The following is a 16,188-nucleotide window of genomic DNA, read 5'->3' as shown; positions in this document are numbered from 1 at the left end:
GAATTCTGGAAGTCAAAACACCCACACATATAAATAAACAAATCTTTTAAAAATAAAAGCTTGTTTTCTTTTTTAACGTGTTAAGTTTACTTGGTGGGTAACTGCAAGTACAAGGACCTCAGTTGGGGACATGTGCTCCCTGCCTGTAGGCCCAGATCTAGGCCATGCAGAGGCTGCTGCTTCCCAGACTGGCCAGCCAGCCTAGCTGAGTCCCAAGCTCTTGGTTCAGAGAAGACGCCCTGTGTCAGAATAAGGTAGAACAGTGAGGGTGTCCTGACATCGGCCACTGCCCTTCACACATGCCCACATGAAGAGGCACACCAGCATACATAGGCACACAGCACACACGGTCTTTATGTTTTAGCACTTACTTATGTGTGCATGTGTTTGTGTGTGGGTGAGTGGGGAAGTAAGAGAACGGTTGCAGAAAGTGAGGTAAGGGCGACATGATTTATAGCAATCATGAAGCCCTGGGTTATGTCTTCAGTGCTGCATGGTGGCATGGGAGGTGGGGCAGCAGATCAGAAGCTCAAGTCATCTAAAAGTTTCTACCAAGACTCAGTATAGTTGTGAACTGGATCTTAGAGGATTCTGTCTATCCTGGCAGGGTGGGGTACTGTGATGGGCAGAGAGTGGTGTGCAGAGAGTACCACTCTAAGATTGTGACTGTGAGCCTTTATTTGGATGAAAGCATTCTGTGCAGCTCATTCAGTTTGGGGCATGGAGGGGTGGGGGAAGTCTGTTTTGATATGCTAGTGGTAAAGCAGGAAGCTAGAGCAATGGAAGAGGGTCTTGTATCTTGTTGCCATTTCTTCTCCTCAGTCCTCCACCCTGGTCAGAGGACCCCTCCCGACTGCCAGTGCAGCTCCGAGTTTGCCCTTCAGGACACCATCCCTGCATGGAGCCTTGCCCATTGGTGCAAGGTATGCTCCTGAGCCCTCCTTTGCAGAGTTTTTTCCGCCTCTGACTTCATCCTTGGAAGACTTTTACTCTTCTTTAAATTTATTTTCAGTGACTGAATCCAAACGAGGTAAGACTTTCTCCTAAATTATTACTAGCTATAGTCAATTTTCTAAAAATAAAAATATGCATCACAATTTCATGAAGCACTGTTAGGTGGTAGTTTCTTGAATTGTTTTTTATTGTGGTTAAACTATAAAGAGGGAACCTTCAGATTTGAACTTGGCTTTACTTAACTGCCAGTTTGAGAGTACGAAGCAAGGGCAGCTGGGTAGGCATGGGAATGTCATTGACTTTAGAGCATATGATTGGCTAAGCTACTGTTCATTGTTTCGGGGCAAATGACTTACTGTATTCTGCATTGAAAGTGGATCCCATCTTAAAGCATGTGAGCTGGAAAAACAAAACTAGCTTCACATCCGATTTAACATGATGACATTTAGACCTGGTTGGCCTTCATCTGTTGAGCTCAGCAGCCTGCATCCTTATTTTATCACGGAGTACTGAGCTCTTAGTCTGACCAATGCTAGGCAGAACGGTTGGTTTTGGGATTTTGTTGTTAGTTTGCTTTGTTTTTCTGGAGTGTTACAAATAATATGTAAAGTGCTCTACTATTGAGCTGCACCCTGGTGTCACTGCCACCATAAATAGTGAGGAAAGCCTTTCTAGATTTTGAAGACACTGTTATATAGTTAAGGGGTAAAATTCTAAAGGGCTGTTTCAGAGACTTAGAGTTGAAAGCCTTGAGCTGTGGCATGACAGAGGGAAAGTAATTGAATGGTAGACTGAGACTAGACGGCCCTTGAGCTACCTGCTGCTTAGTGTCAGAGAGGAGGGTGTCTCCTCAGTCACTGAATATGGGTATTACTTTCTTAGATTTGTCTTAGTCCTATTCAGTAGACCCTGCTGTAGATAATTTTCCAATACTGGCTAAGGGTTGTTTTTGCTCATGGCTTCTAGAAGAAAGACCCTAAGCCTTCTTTGTCAGTAGTGAGTCAGAGAGCTTATAGGATTGGGATGGGAGAGCTGTGGGACGCCATCGTCAGCTGCAGTGTCCTTGTGTGCTGATTCTGTGGGTAGAGTGAAAAGGTCTGTTGAAGTCTTTTTATTATTTTAGATCTGTCCACCTCAACTGCTAGAGAGGGAACAACGCTTAAGAACAGTAATTCCTCCCTTTTACTTGTAAGTGTCACTTCCTCTTTTGTGAATCTGTCGCTAAGATTGAATATAGGCCTGTACTTAAGTAACTGAATTCTGTAGATGGTGGATGGCAATGAGAGTCTCCTTTGAATTTTCTGTGTGCTGTGGAGAATAGTTTTGTAAGACTCATCCGGAACATCCAGTGTAAATGTTTGAGTGTGTGACTGGATCTTCCAGAGCAAAGCAGTCACCTCACAGACAGTGCACACTTCAGTGCAGCCCCACAGAGTAAGGAGACATAGAGCAGAGTGTGTAAGGATGCACTTGCTGCGGGAACAGAACGGTTGTGAGGTAGCACCAGCCATTAGAGGGTCACTAAAGGGGCCCAGAGTTGAAAGGGAAATGCAGAAAGTGACAGTTTGTCATAGAGAAGCACACTGGAACAGGGTGGTACCTGTCTTGGCCTAATCTCCACAGGAATTCAGGTCTTTTTTAGTGATAGTACAATATTTGTTGCTTGTTTCTGTTTTGTTTTGTTTTTTGTTTTGTTTTGTTTTCTTACTTTTTTTGCAGATGAATGGACCAGGTAGTTTGTTTGCCTCTGAAAATTTTCTGGAAATTTCAACTCAGCCTAAAAATGACTTTGGAAACTTTTTTGGAAGCATGATCACTAAACCATTTTCACCAGTGACTCCTAGGCATCCCCTCGAAGGAACCCACGAGCTGAGGCAAGCTTGCCAGATCTGCTTTGTAAAATCAGGTCAGCACACCAAACTAGCGGGCAGCAAGTGTGAGCCATGAGGTGCCTGTGAGCAGGTGGAAAGAGCCCTGACTCTGGTGCCTTTGCAGTGTTAGGGAGGAAGCAGTGGAAAGAGCAGGCAGTGTCTGCTCCCAAAGCTATTCAGATTGTTGCCTGTTTCTGCTGTTCTGAGCAGTTAGATCTCCTCCTATTCAGATCGTTTCGGCAGCACTGCCACTGAACAGGAGACATTGTGTTTTCTGACAAGGCACAACACTTTGGCAGCCTGTTTGTTTCTGATGGGATTTCGGGCCAGTGGTGGTCAATGGTCACCTGCTCATGAGTGCTTATAAACTGTCCATACAGCTGAAAGGCACTTGTTCTGCTCAAAAAAATGAACAATCTTCTTTATGTCTTTTTCAGGCCCTAAGTTAATGGATTTCACATACCATGCTAATTTAGATCATAAATGTAAGAAAGATATTTTAATTGGTAGGATAAAAAATGTTGAAGATAAATCATGGAAAAAAATACGTCCAAGACCAACAAAAACAAATTATGAAGGACCATATTATATATGCAAAGGTATTTATTGTAATTAATAAAGTGGTGTATGTTACTTGACTAAACAACTTCTGGGGAATCGGTCTGCCCCAGGCCTTGTCTGTATCTGTTGGCTACATTTGTTCCAATATTTCCTGTTATTAAAAATGGTTAGACAAGGGTGTGGAGAGATGGCTTAGTGCTTAAGACTTCTAGCTGCTCTTCAGAGGACCTGAGTTCAGTTTCCAGGCAGCTTTAGTTCCAGGGAATCCGGCATCCTCAGACACACACTAAGACACACAATAAACAAATAAACCTTAAAGACAAAAAGAGTAACAAAGATGGTTAGATGGGGCACAGCAGTATGTTGGATCAGGTCAGTTTATAGTTTCTGTTATTTTTACTGTTTTTTTTTTCTTCTAACATTTGTATATATTTTATAGTCTGCGGAGACAAGGCCTAGATCAGATTTTTAAATGTGGAACTCAGTTTCATCTTCATAGAATTACAGCAGGGACTGAAGCTCTGAATGTGCTCCTGAGGAGACTTGCATTCAGTTTAAGGTGTTTTGAAAGCCACTAAGGAATAACAAAAGAAAAAAGAAAAAAAAAAAAAAGAAAGAAAGAAAGGAAACTGCTATTTTTGGATGTATTTTACTTTTTGTTTTATTTTCATTTATTTTATGTATATGAGTGTTTACATGGATATATGTCTGTGTACCTGTAAGTTCAGGGCCTGCACATTCAAAGCTGTTCCAAAGGGGAGCTCAGTGTGGATGCTGGGATGCAATCCCAGAGCCCCTCTACAAGAGCAGCCAGTGTTCTTTAACTGTTAAGCCTTCTCTTCTGCCCAAACATGACATTCCACACATATGTAACATGTGCTTTGGTAATTTAACCCCATTTCTGACTCGTGTCCCACTTTCTCCATTAAATGGGTTCAACCTTGATGCAGCCCTGCATCTTTTTCCCATTGCCATCAAAAGTGGCTCAGCTGGAAGACGGAATTCCACCACCTCCTGCACTGGAGTGACTTTTTTGCTTGAACTGTCTGAATTGTCTGGGATGTTCCACTGATACTGTAACTGTGCTTGCTGTTCACTGACCCTGGAAAAACAGGTGTCTCTTGTCTCCTGCCTTTCCAGATGTCGCTGCAGAGGATGAATGTCGATATTCTGGCCACTGTACATTTGCTTATTGCCAAGAAGAGATAGATGTGTGGACCTTGGAAAGAAAAGGGGCATTCAGTCGAGAGGCTTTCTTTGGTGGCAATGGAAAGATCAGCCTTACTGTGGTCAAAATTCTCCAGGAGCACCTTGGAGAGTTTACATTTCTTTGTGAGGTGATTTCTCCCAGACTCATTTTCTGCTGTCAAATTTTGTGAGAGTGGTGGAGAGCCTAGTGTGCACGGAGGCCTCAGCACTGCATTAAAAATGTTGTGGCTGGGCGCTGTGGTACGTGTCTTTAACCCCAGCGCTTGGGAGGCAGAAGCAGACAGATCTGAGTTCCAGGCCAGCCTGGTCTATATAGTGAGCTCCAGACCAGCTAAGGCTACTTGTCTCAACAAAAAACAAACTAAAACTAAATATGTCCAGGTGTGGTGACACACCTTTAACCCAGCACTCTCGGGAAGTAAAGGCAGGCAGATCTGTATGAGGCTTAAGCCAGTAGCTACTCCTGCTCTTTGAATGAACAGAAGAAAGCTGGGCCTGGTGGTGCATGCCTTCAGCACCAGTGCTCAGGAGTCTGAGGCAGGAACATCACTCTTAAGTTCAAAACCAGTGTCGTGGGCTATAGAGATCATGTCTTAAATCAACCAGAGCAGAGTATAGTAGTAAGGTTTTGTGCTGGGTATCAGTTGGCAACATTATTCATTATAAATGTACAAAAATACTGAAACTAAGGCACTATTCTGGGCACAAAACTTAGACTTGTGTTTATTTGTGTGATAATCCTTCTTTTCTTTCTGTTTCAGAAATGTTTTGATCATAAACCTAGAATGATAAGTAAAAGAAATAAAGATAATTCCACTGCGTGTTCTCACCCGGCCACAAAGCACGAATTTGAGGACAATAAGTATGTTGGTGGTTTCTCTTGTTTTGTAGTGACAGAGATAGGTGTTCATAGATCCAGTAAAGGCAGAAGTAGAGTAGATACAGAGCTGCACGTGGTTACCACAGCAGAGAGCTTGAAGGCAGGACCCCAGGTCAGCTAGGACTCCACAGTGAGACCACTGCTGGAGAAAAGGTCAGCAGAAGGTATTCCTTTTGCCCTTCTATTGTTTGGAGAAGTAATAACTATTTTAACATGTCTTTTAGCTGGGAGTTATGCCACATGCCTATAATCTCAGCACTCAGGAGGCAGAAGAGGAGAACCACAAATTTGAGTCTAGCCTAACCTACATTGCAAGTTAGGATAGCAGGTGTTATATAATGAGAAACCAGCAAAAAGCAAAACAGCGAGCTTACATGACTTTAATCCCATTTGTGTGTGTGTGTGTGTGTGTATACACTAAATAAATATAATAGAAGTTAAAAAGTATTTTCATTCATTTGTTTGAGAATTAAGTACTGAATTACTAGAGTACTTAGTATAGAAAAGTCCATTAATTTATAGCTTCTCAAGACATGTATTTTTTGTTCTTTAAACTATAGTTATACCATTAAAAGTTGTTTGTGTAATTTTTTTTCAAACTAGAACTTAACATGGTGCATATGTGTATGTATATGTATAGTTTTCAAAGTTGGCTGAGCAGTATTAAAATGTTACTTTGGTTTTGTTTTAGGTGCCTTGTCCACATTTTGAGAGAGACCACAGTAAAGTATTCCAAAATCCGTTTTTTCCATAAGCAGTGTCAACTTGATTTATGTCGACATGAAGTCCGTTATGGCTGTGTGAGGGAAGATGAATGCTTCTATGCTCATAGTCTGATTGAACTGAAAGTCTGGATAATGCAGAATGAAAGAGGTGGGTGTGTGTCAGCTTGATACTGTCTCTGTGTGAGAGAGGCCGGGACCGGGTGGGGAGGGGACAGACTTCCCAGCCAGTTCTCCGTAACAGTTTGGGGCTGGGGAGATGGCTCACTTGGTGGGAAAGGCACTCAGGCCAAGCATGCGGACCTGAGTGGGATCCCTGGAATCCGTGTGAGAAGAAAACTGACATGCCTTCTGTCCTCTGAGTCCCACTTGCATTCACAGACAGTGTAAATAAATTACATGTGATAAAAAATGTAAGCGTGCAGGTCCATCCCTCTGGTGGGATTGGACTTAGGGCCATGTGTGCTCCAGGTGCACTCTCAATCACCGAGTTCATCTCCTGCTGTTTATGTCAGATAGGTCACCACTACATGGTTGGGCTGCCCTTGCGCTCCCTCTGCAGTCTCAGTAGACTTAGTTTGCAATCCTACCTCAGCTTTCTTAGTAGTTGAAACTCTAGGACGACCATCTTGCTCAGCTACTGTAATGTTTGTTTGCATTTTTAAAGAATTGCCTATTTCAGATGCGTTTTTATGCAGTTAATCATTGACACAAATTTGTACATGTAGCATGGATTTCATGACTGGGGAAGGGATTCCTCAGAGACACAAAGGACTGTGCTTGTAAACACCTCATTTAAAACTGTGATGCAGTGGACATTCATCCTTGATGGACCAGGCACCTGAGACCTGGAGAGTTAAAATTCTGTTAGGCTGACTGACACCATGTTGAGATGTTACTGTGATGTGTTCTTTAAGAGAAACTTGTACATTTCCTAGGCATCTCTCATGATGATATTGTTCAACAATCCAAACAGTATTGGAGAAGTTTGGAAGCAAGCATGCCTGGAGTGCAGGTATCTCCCCGTTCCTTGCGATCTGGGTGCCCTTCAGGAGTTACAGAGCTGGTGCTGGACTTGTGATAGATTGTGGTCTTTTACATAGTGCTTGTTCAGTTGTGTAACTTTTCTGTGAAAACAGATGGACAGATGTGCAAGCATATGGCAGCCTGTGGTATCTGTGACATAGGACACAGTTTTCCTGTTTAGCACATTTGGGAAAACACTGGGTCTTGGCTTTTAGTAATTCTTGGATAAGGGTAATAGGTCATGTTTTGAAGTTTTGTGTTACATGGTTTAACTTGCTTATCCATCATTCTTGACCTACCCAAAAGCCACTGAGTTCCAAAACTAGCTTCTCTCAGTTGAGGTTTGGCATCTATAACTCTATAATCTTTTTATTAGATTCTTTTGTATATTTGAGTCAGTTTAGTTTAACTATCAGCATATATGTATTTGTCAGGTCATAGAGCCAGACAACTATCAAAATGCATTGAAATTTTGTACGCTGTTTTTTGAAAAGTGGTTTCTATTGTAATTGATCTTTCATTGTTCAAGGTACTTGGTAATCAAATAATGCCTGGATTACTTAACATGGAGATAAAGTTTGTATGTGCTCAGTGTCTGAGAAATGGCCAAGTCATTGAACCAGACAGGAACAGAAAGTATTGCAGTGCCAAAGCACAGCACTCGTAAGTATGTGTGGGTGCCTGTAAGTCCCTGCGCTCCATAGGGTCCAGTCATGTGAGTGAGAGGAGACCAGGACACTAAACAGTCAGTGATTAGTTGTGCTAACAGATGAGAAGGAAGAGGCTCTGAAGGATCTAGTAGCTGATATTTCATGAGTAGCTTTTTGTTTGGTTTTACCACTTCGTTTGTTTAGTTTATACTGAATGCTGAAAAGTGTCAGGAAGAAGTGAGACAGTAGATACACAAGGCGTCTCTTAGAAGGGTTGAGAAGACTCTCTGGTCCTCTGGGTGCACAAGCTGTGCTCGCCTTTTATGTTATGTTTTTTGCCCGAGTGTTGTTTTTTTCTGAACTCCATCTTTTTTAGGTGGACCAAAGAACGTCGTGCAATGAGAGCGATGTCTTTTGAACGTAAGAAGTGGATGAACATCCGTCCTCTCCCCACAAAGAAACAAATGCCTTTACAGTTTGATGTACATACGTAATTTTTAAGCCACTTTTTAAAATTAGGCATTTCCAATTTCTAGAAAGTAGTGCTAATTCAGACTATAGCTCAAAGCCCTCTAAGTTCTGCTCCTCAGTTGTGATGAGATTGAAGCTGTTTGGTTTTCTTCCTTGCTCCATGGTGTATGTGTGTGACTAGCAGTTTCCATATTGACTGGTATTTCAGAAGTTATGTAGACAGAGTGAATATAACCAGAGTTGAGGGAAAGTTATGGCAAAATTTAATTAATTTTTCAAAGGATCTATTTTGGGGACAGAGTGAGGATTTTCTTTTATTTTGTCTGAGTTGGAAGTGAAGCCCAGGGCCACCTTTCTTGTCAACAATGTTGGATGTAGTCTCTTTGATTTTTCCTGTCGTACTTTGGTTGTTTCACTACAGCAAGGGATGCAAGCTAAAAGACAGTCAAAGATGGGAGACATTGGTAGTACACTGCTTTAATCCCAATATTCCGGAGGCAGAGGCAGGAGGATCTCTGTGAATTGGAGGTCAGCCTGGTCTACAGAGATCATTTCATGACAGCCAGACCTACACAGAGAAACCCTGTCTCAACCCCACCCCCTTAACACACACACACACACACACACACACACACACAAACCTCAAAGACATAAAACTTGCTAAGGTTGCCCAGAAGAGAGCGTCAGTGCCAGCCATGCACACTTCTGTTCTTCACTCCTCTTGGGAAGAGAACACCACACCATCTTAGCAGGATAGCATTTCGCTCATGCAGAAGCACCTCTTGTTTTGGGAGGGCCTTAAGTGGCCAAGACAATTCCAATAACCAGGCAGGTCACTTGTTGTCTTTTCACAAGACAGTGTGTGGAGAGTCCAGAGGCATCACGGTGTGATTTAAGATAGGACAGGTGGAGTGCTAACAGCAATGTGCCAGAATGCCTCATCAGAGAAACCAGGGACATGGTCCTCTTTGTGACTGGAAGAGTGAGGAAGCACACGATGAATGTTGTGTCACGCGTGTGCCCTGAAGCTTTGTAAGCTTAGTGCAAATCACAAAGCCAGGCTTTGCTAAGCAGTGATCTGCTCTAACTGAAGTGGAGTCAAAAGGCTTTTTTGTGAAAAGGGGATTTATTGGAACCTTGATATCTTGGGTTGTAAAGGATGAGAATGTGTTGTTTGAGAGTTGGCTAAACCAGGGCAACTAAAACTAGCATGTGTGAGGTCCTGAGTTTAATCCCCAGAACTGCCAAAACAAATAACTTACTCTTTTTGTAGTTCCTGAGGTGCTACCCAGGACTGTTGGTTTCCCTTTAAGCTTTAATGTGGTGAGCTCTATTCTAACATCACTTCAGTAGCTTTACTGACTCTTTTCCCCAGCCATGGTAGATGTTGTAGGGACTCTTTTCCTAGAACAAAGTGTGTGTGTGTGTGTGTGTGTGTGTGTGTGTGTGTGTGTGTGTGTGGTGTGTCTAGATTTTGGGGAGGTTGTATATGTGGGGGGTATAGAGATTGTAGGGAGGTAGAAACACCCTCTTTCAGAAGGAGCCTGTAATATTCTGTGGCTTCACTTTCCTGTGTGGTAAATGGAGTCATTATGCCATAACGACAGTAATTTGTTATGGAGTCTCTGAAACCCAGTACAGTACCTGGCCTTGCGCCTCATGCTCCCTGTTCCTTATCTTTGAGAGACTGGATAAGGCAGGGGTGTCAGCTCACACGTGTAACTCCAGCACTTAGAAGGCAGAGGCAGAAGAGTCACCATAAGTTTAAGTCTATCCTGGTTTAAGATGAGCCAGGGCTACATAAACAGACTGTTTCTCAAAGTCTCAAACAAAAGAAAAGAAAAAAGAATGTACCCAAGTCTGTGATCAAGCTGACTCAGTCCACAGACTCCTCGTGTAGGTTTTCATGCGAGGTTACTGATTTTCATCCCAGGAGAAAGTGTAATGTTGAGAGTTTCCCAAAAGCAGATGATGAGCATTCACTGTTCTGTAAGGTAAGTAGTGAGAAAGGCCAGACCCTGGTGTAGAGGACACAGACTAGTTAGCAATTAGGAGCTTTTGCTGCATCACAGCCACCAACTGCTGAGACCTAGGAATGAGCTTTCTTGGTGATGGGGGTTCTCCTGTTTCATAGAGACCAGTGATTCTCAGGGAAAACTTCATTCTCCTGCTCGTGCCTCCTTGTTCCTGTTAAATTTCCAACACTTAAGGAGTGTTGTTGGAAAGCCTCTTACTTCTCTAGCCTGGCTAACACAGCAGGTGTCTTCAGATACACGGTATCTAGACTTGTGGCTAAGGTTAACTGTCCATGTTGGGTCATTAGGACTTGGAGTCTGGAAGCTTCCTGGCACTGTCTAGTAACCTGTGGAGCAAGCCTTGCTCTCTTCCCGTCCCCAGTTCTGACATGAGGCATCATGAATCTTATGGGAAGAGAGCAGTGGTCACTTGATAGAGAGGGTATCAGATGTTCAGTGCAGAGATGACATCCCTAGCGTGTGCTTTTGTAGGAAATTTGTCCTCCTTAATTCTGTGCTTCACTTTCTTTGGGAAACTTTCTGAAATAGAAATGTTTGCTATCACTGTCATGTATTTTGGGCTTATGGTCCATTTAAATAGAATTAATCTTAAAATTTATACTAGTGAGCATTAGCACTGATCATGACTTATTTTCTCTAATGTAAAGTTAGTTGTACTAAGCAATGCCCTGTCTTCAGTGTATATGTGTGCATGTATGCACGTGTGTGTGTGTGTGTGTGTTTATGTATGTATGTATGTATTATATATATTTCTTTTTTCTCTACACAGCTATGCAACCATATTGCTAATAGAAAAAAGTGTCAGTATGTTGGCAACTGTTCCTTTGCTCATAGTCCTGAGGAGCGGGAAGTGTGGACTTACATGAAGGATAACAAAAGTAAGTTCGTGCTCTCTGTCCTTGATACCTGTGAGCACACTCACGAGTTTTGGCTGCAGCTCTAGGATTGCTGTTGCTGCTTGCTGGAAGCCTGCCCACAGCCTTCTTGGTGTGGATTTGGTTAGGCCACATTTGGTGTCACATCCTGCACTTAATAAGTAACCTCCTTAAGAGTTGTCCGGGACAGCTCGGTTGACTCTCTAGACAAGCTCAGTGTGGCCTCAGATGGACGGGAGTTTAAGAGGTGCTTCAGACAACATCTCACTTCTGAGTCTAAGTTCTACTACAGATTTGTTTGTTTTGTTTTTTTGAGACAGGGTTTCTCTATGTGGCTCTTGCTGTCCTGGAACTCAACCAGGCTGACCTCAAATTCAGAGATGCACCTGCCTCTGCCTCCTGAGAACAGGAGTAAAGATGTGTGCCACATTTGTTCTGATGGTATAGCAGCTGATAGGCAATCCACATGCACGTGTGGATTTCAATGGCATTTGGTGGTTGTGGCTGAACATGGTTCCTTTTTCTTCAGTATATGATATAGAGCAGTTTTATGAACTCTGGCTGAAGAACCAAAAGACTGAAAAAAGTGATGAGACAGCCAGTCACTGTAACAAAGAAAACGGGAAGCAGATCCACATGCCAACAGACTATGCTGAAGTAACTGTAAGTACCACTGCCCTCGAACGCCTCAGGGCTGCCTGTGCAGTGCCTTACGCCCCTCTCCTCTGTCCCATGCAGCCTGGCTCCCTCTGGTGTCTTTTTTTCTTCTGTGTTTTCTTTTTTTCTTTTTTTTGCCATTAGCTTAAATCTCCTTGTGCTGAAATTATCTTGCTTAATATCTTAATTTCAAAACCATAAAGAAGCTTGGTTGGGATGTAGTCTAATTGGTAGAATCCTTGTTTAGCATGCATAATACTCTGGGTTTAATCTCCAGCACTGCATGAACTGGATGTGGTGGTGCATGCTTTTAATCCCAGCACTCTTGGGAGTTCCAGACTGAAGGGCCAGAAAACCAAGGTCATCTTTGGAGGCCACCCTGGGCTACATGAGAACCTGTCTCAAAACCAAAACTGACACATGAGGAGATGCACATTCAGCTCATCACTTGGGAAGCAGAGGCAGGCGATCTCGAGTTCAAAGGCAGCCTCTTATAGCAAGTTTCGGGTCAGCTAGGGCTCCACAGTGAGACCTTTGTAAAAAGTAAGGAGACATGAATGGCTTTTGTACTACAGATAAAGTCGGAAGTCTGTCTGTTCTGCCCAGAGGAACCAGAGCAGTATTTCTCTATGTTGAGTTTATACATCAGTGATACGACACCCCACCCCGTTTAGATGAAGGGCAGAGGTTCACTCTGTAGCCTAGGCTGGTCTTAAATTTGAGCAATCATCTTTACGTAGCCTCCAGAGAACTGGGATTATAGACATGAGCCACCGTGCCGGACCAGGCTGTTGTTCATTTGTAGTCAGCCTGGCGTGTTGCACACCTGCAGTGGTGTGTGCATGTGTGTGCGTGCTTGTGCATTTGTGCATGTTCCTGCCACTCCTGCTTTCAACCCTGCATCTTACCCATGTCCATCATCACTGCAGGCCTTTTGTCTGTGCTGGTCTTGTGTGTGTGTGTGTGTGTGTGTGTGTGTGTGTGTGTGTGTGTGTATATATTCAGGACACATGTGAGTATGGATGTTTTTTATAGTACTGGGTGCCTGATGCAAATGTAGTGTTTCTGAGACTCACTTGTGTAGCATTGCCGTTGGTTAATCTAGATTTGGCCTGCTCTGACCCTGTGCAGTTCCTACTATCCTCAGGGTGTTAATTCTGCCCAGAACACTTACCTGCCTTTCAAATGACCTGGTTTGTACAGCAGCTTCCCTGGCTTCCTTGCCTGAACTTAACTGGATGAGCACTCCTTAGCTTCTTGTGCATTGGCTTCTGTTCCCACACTGTAGTTGGTCCTGTGCGATACTGTGTCTGATTTTGAGTTATATGTCCTTGGCCTGGCTTCTCCAGAGTGCAGCCTGGGCTGAGCTTAAACAGCGTGGGAGGTACAGGCTCTCAGGCAGCACGTCTCCCTGCACCATTTAGGTGGACTTCCACTGCTGGATGTGTGGGAAGAATTGTAACAGCGAGAAGCAATGGCAAGACCACATCTCCTCCGAGAAGCACAAGGAAAAGGTTTTCCACACTGAGGATGACCAGTACTGCTGGCAGCACCGCTTCCCCACTGGGTTCTTCAGTATCTGTGAGAGGTGTGTGCTCTGCCCTGCAGGCTCCCTGAGAGGAGAGCTGATCGCATGGTCCTTCCATGCTCTTTTTGTCTGCAGACAGAGTAGAAGTGGGTGGTGCCCTGGCAGGCTCAGGAACCATATGCAGGTGCATCTGTGCACTCTTCCCTCACCACTGTTAGCATCTCAGAGTTCTGTCACAGTCTTTGCTCAGAATCAATGCTCATCAGATTAGAGGTGGCCTTTAGGTTACATTTGAAATGTAAACTTAGAGTAGTGTTGTGTTGGAGGGGTGGTTAGTAGTCATGAGCACCTGTCTGTTGAGAGATCTGCTTCTTATTGCACATACCCAGTGGCTCACAGTCGTCTGTAACTTCAGTTCCAAGGGATTGGACCTGCTCTTTAGTTCTCACGCATACTCAGGCATATTCACATGCATATACAATAATTTTAAAAAAGTATTGGGTGGTGGTGGCATACACCATTAGTCCCAGCACTCTGGAGGCAGAGTCAGGCAAATCTCTGGGTTTAAGAATAGCCTGGTCTACAGAGGTAGTTCTAGGATAGGCAGGGATACACAAAGAAACCCTGTCTTGACACCCCCTTCAAAAAACTGTTTGTATTTAATTACTAAACTTAGAGTCTTTGACTTGGAGACACATCAGAGGTATAGGGATGCAAAAAGCCCAACATCACAAGAAAATAAAAATAAAGAGTCTTGGATAATTTTAAAAATTGTAAGATTCTTAAAATATTTTTAACATATCCCACTCCCAACCTGAGGCTGGGAGATGGTCCAGCAGGCATGAACACTACAGACTTGGGCACTGCAGGCATGAGCACTGCAGACATGAGCATTACAGACTTGGGTACTACAGACATGAGCACTGCAGACATGAGCACTGCAGACATGAGCACTGCAGACATGAGCACGGCAGACATGAGCACGGCAGACATGAGCACTGCAGACATGAGCACTGCAGACATGAGCACTGCAGACATGAGCACTGCAGACATGAGCACTGCAGACTTGGGCACTACAGGCATGAGCATTACAGACATGAGCACTACAGACATGAGCACTGCAGACATGAGCACTGCAGACATGAACACTGCAGACATGAGCATTACAGACTTGGGTACTACAGACATGAGCACTGCAGACATGAGCACTGCAGACATGAGCACTGCAGACATGGGCACTGCAGACATGGGCACTGCAGACATGAGCACTGCAGACATGAGCACTGCAGACATGAACACTGCAGACATGAGCACTGCAGGCATGAGCACTGCAGGCATGAGCACTACAGACATGGGCACTGCAGACATGAGCACTGCAGACATGAGCACTGCTTACTGCACTAGTACAAGCCCCAGAGCCCATATGAAAGTCAGACGTGTTTGCCTGTGAGAAGGGTAGGGACAGAGGGCTGTGGGAGCTTGCTTCCCAGTCTAGCTTGGTTTGAGTGAGAGACTTCAGGGAACCAGGTGGAGAGTAATGGAGCAGGACACCCAGTGACCCTCCTCTGTCCACAGCCCAGGCAAGCACTTCACCACTGAGCTAGGCCCTCAGCCCTAGTCAGGACTTATAAATAGTTTATAGAAGTAATTTCTCTGTTGTGTATTTTGTGCCTATAAAAGATTTTATGTCCCAGGCTTATGCTTTCTAGCTGGGTCTGGGGTGCAACTTCATGGTTAGAAGGAACATATGTTTAGTAGGCAGGAGGCCTTCTGGTTTATCCCCAGCAGCACAAAAAGAGAGGGGAAATGACAACTTTATGATTGCAGAAGGTGTGTGCAGATTGGCTATGCAGCTGCAGAAGAATGTGTTTTCAAGAGTCATGACACTGTGATTGCATCCTATACTTCTGACAGGTATATGAATGGCTCCTGCATAGAAGGAAGCAGTTGTAAATTTGCACATGGAAATGCTGAACTTCATGAATGGGAAGAAAGAAGAAAGGCCCTACAGATGAAACTCCAGAAAGCACGGAAAGATCACCTAATTGGCCCAAATGATAATGACTTTGGAAAATATAGTTTTTTGTTTAAAGATTTAAAGTAATATGCTGCCTTTTATGTAACCCAATCGGAGCACTGACCAGAAAAATCAGAAGTGTTGAAAGGCACGTAGCAGAGGAGCTGCAGGTTTCTGCCTGATTGGCATCTATTGTTCCTCCTGAGCAGCAACCACAGTAGATAGGATAAAGGCTGTTTGGCAGCCTGGCTAAGCTCTTGCAGAGCCACTGGCATCAGATGGCAAAGTGACTTGCTGCCAGGTGGCTGTCTGTTGGATGGAAGTTTGATTGAGGTGTGTTGGGGAAGAGGGTAAGGTTGACAATGACTCTGAGGTAAGAACCATGGCCGTGAGAGAATACTGCACACTGGGATTGGAATACATGATGGATGAAATTCCTTATGTGTTTTAGTGGAATGAATTTATTTAATATAATAAAGTCTGCTACTTATCTGTATGTAGGTTGCTAAAAAGGATTTTCTTAACTCAGATTTTTAAGCCAAATAACCACTTAGCACTAGTGTGTGTTAAATGGGTGTTTTCTGTATTTGTGTGTCTCACTGTGGTAAGGGAACTGATGATCATGCACATCAAGAATATTTTGAAAATAATCAATTGACACAAATTTTGTTTCTTGGTCTTTTGCTGTCTAAATGATGATTTTTGAAAGATTAAACTAGTATTGTGTAGTA

General features: G+C 43.6%; 1 protein-coding gene across 2 annotated transcripts in view; it reads left to right on the top strand.

Moving 5' to 3' along the window:
• Window positions 1–16,188, top strand: part of ZC3H7A (zinc finger CCCH-type containing 7A) — a 31,275-nt gene extending 15,087 nt beyond the window's left edge. For both annotated transcript variants that reach the window (XM_080942162.1, XM_080942163.1), the window contains exons 10-23: window positions 823–1,030; window positions 2,078–2,142; window positions 2,674–2,860; window positions 3,263–3,424; window positions 4,527–4,723; window positions 5,357–5,457; window positions 6,167–6,348; window positions 7,136–7,212; window positions 7,753–7,886; window positions 8,250–8,355; window positions 11,150–11,258; window positions 11,785–11,918; window positions 13,337–13,500; window positions 15,355–16,188. In XM_080942162.1, the coding sequence (XP_080798288.1) occupies window positions 823–1,030; window positions 2,078–2,142; window positions 2,674–2,860; window positions 3,263–3,424; window positions 4,527–4,723; window positions 5,357–5,457; window positions 6,167–6,348; window positions 7,136–7,212; window positions 7,753–7,886; window positions 8,250–8,355; window positions 11,150–11,258; window positions 11,785–11,918; window positions 13,337–13,500; window positions 15,355–15,544 (2,016 nt within the window). In that variant the 3' untranslated portion in view covers window positions 15,545–16,188. The remainder of the gene's footprint in view (window positions 1–822; window positions 1,031–2,077; window positions 2,143–2,673; window positions 2,861–3,262; window positions 3,425–4,526; window positions 4,724–5,356; window positions 5,458–6,166; window positions 6,349–7,135; window positions 7,213–7,752; window positions 7,887–8,249; window positions 8,356–11,149; window positions 11,259–11,784; window positions 11,919–13,336; window positions 13,501–15,354) is intronic.

The sequence above is a fragment of the Micromys minutus genome (assembly GCF_963924665.1).
Source record: "Micromys minutus genome assembly, chromosome: 31".
Classification (NCBI taxonomy): Eukaryota; Metazoa; Chordata; class Mammalia; order Rodentia; family Muridae; genus Micromys; species Micromys minutus.
Note: the sequence above shows the minus strand (reverse complement) of the source record. Positions and strands in the feature narration are given on the sequence as shown.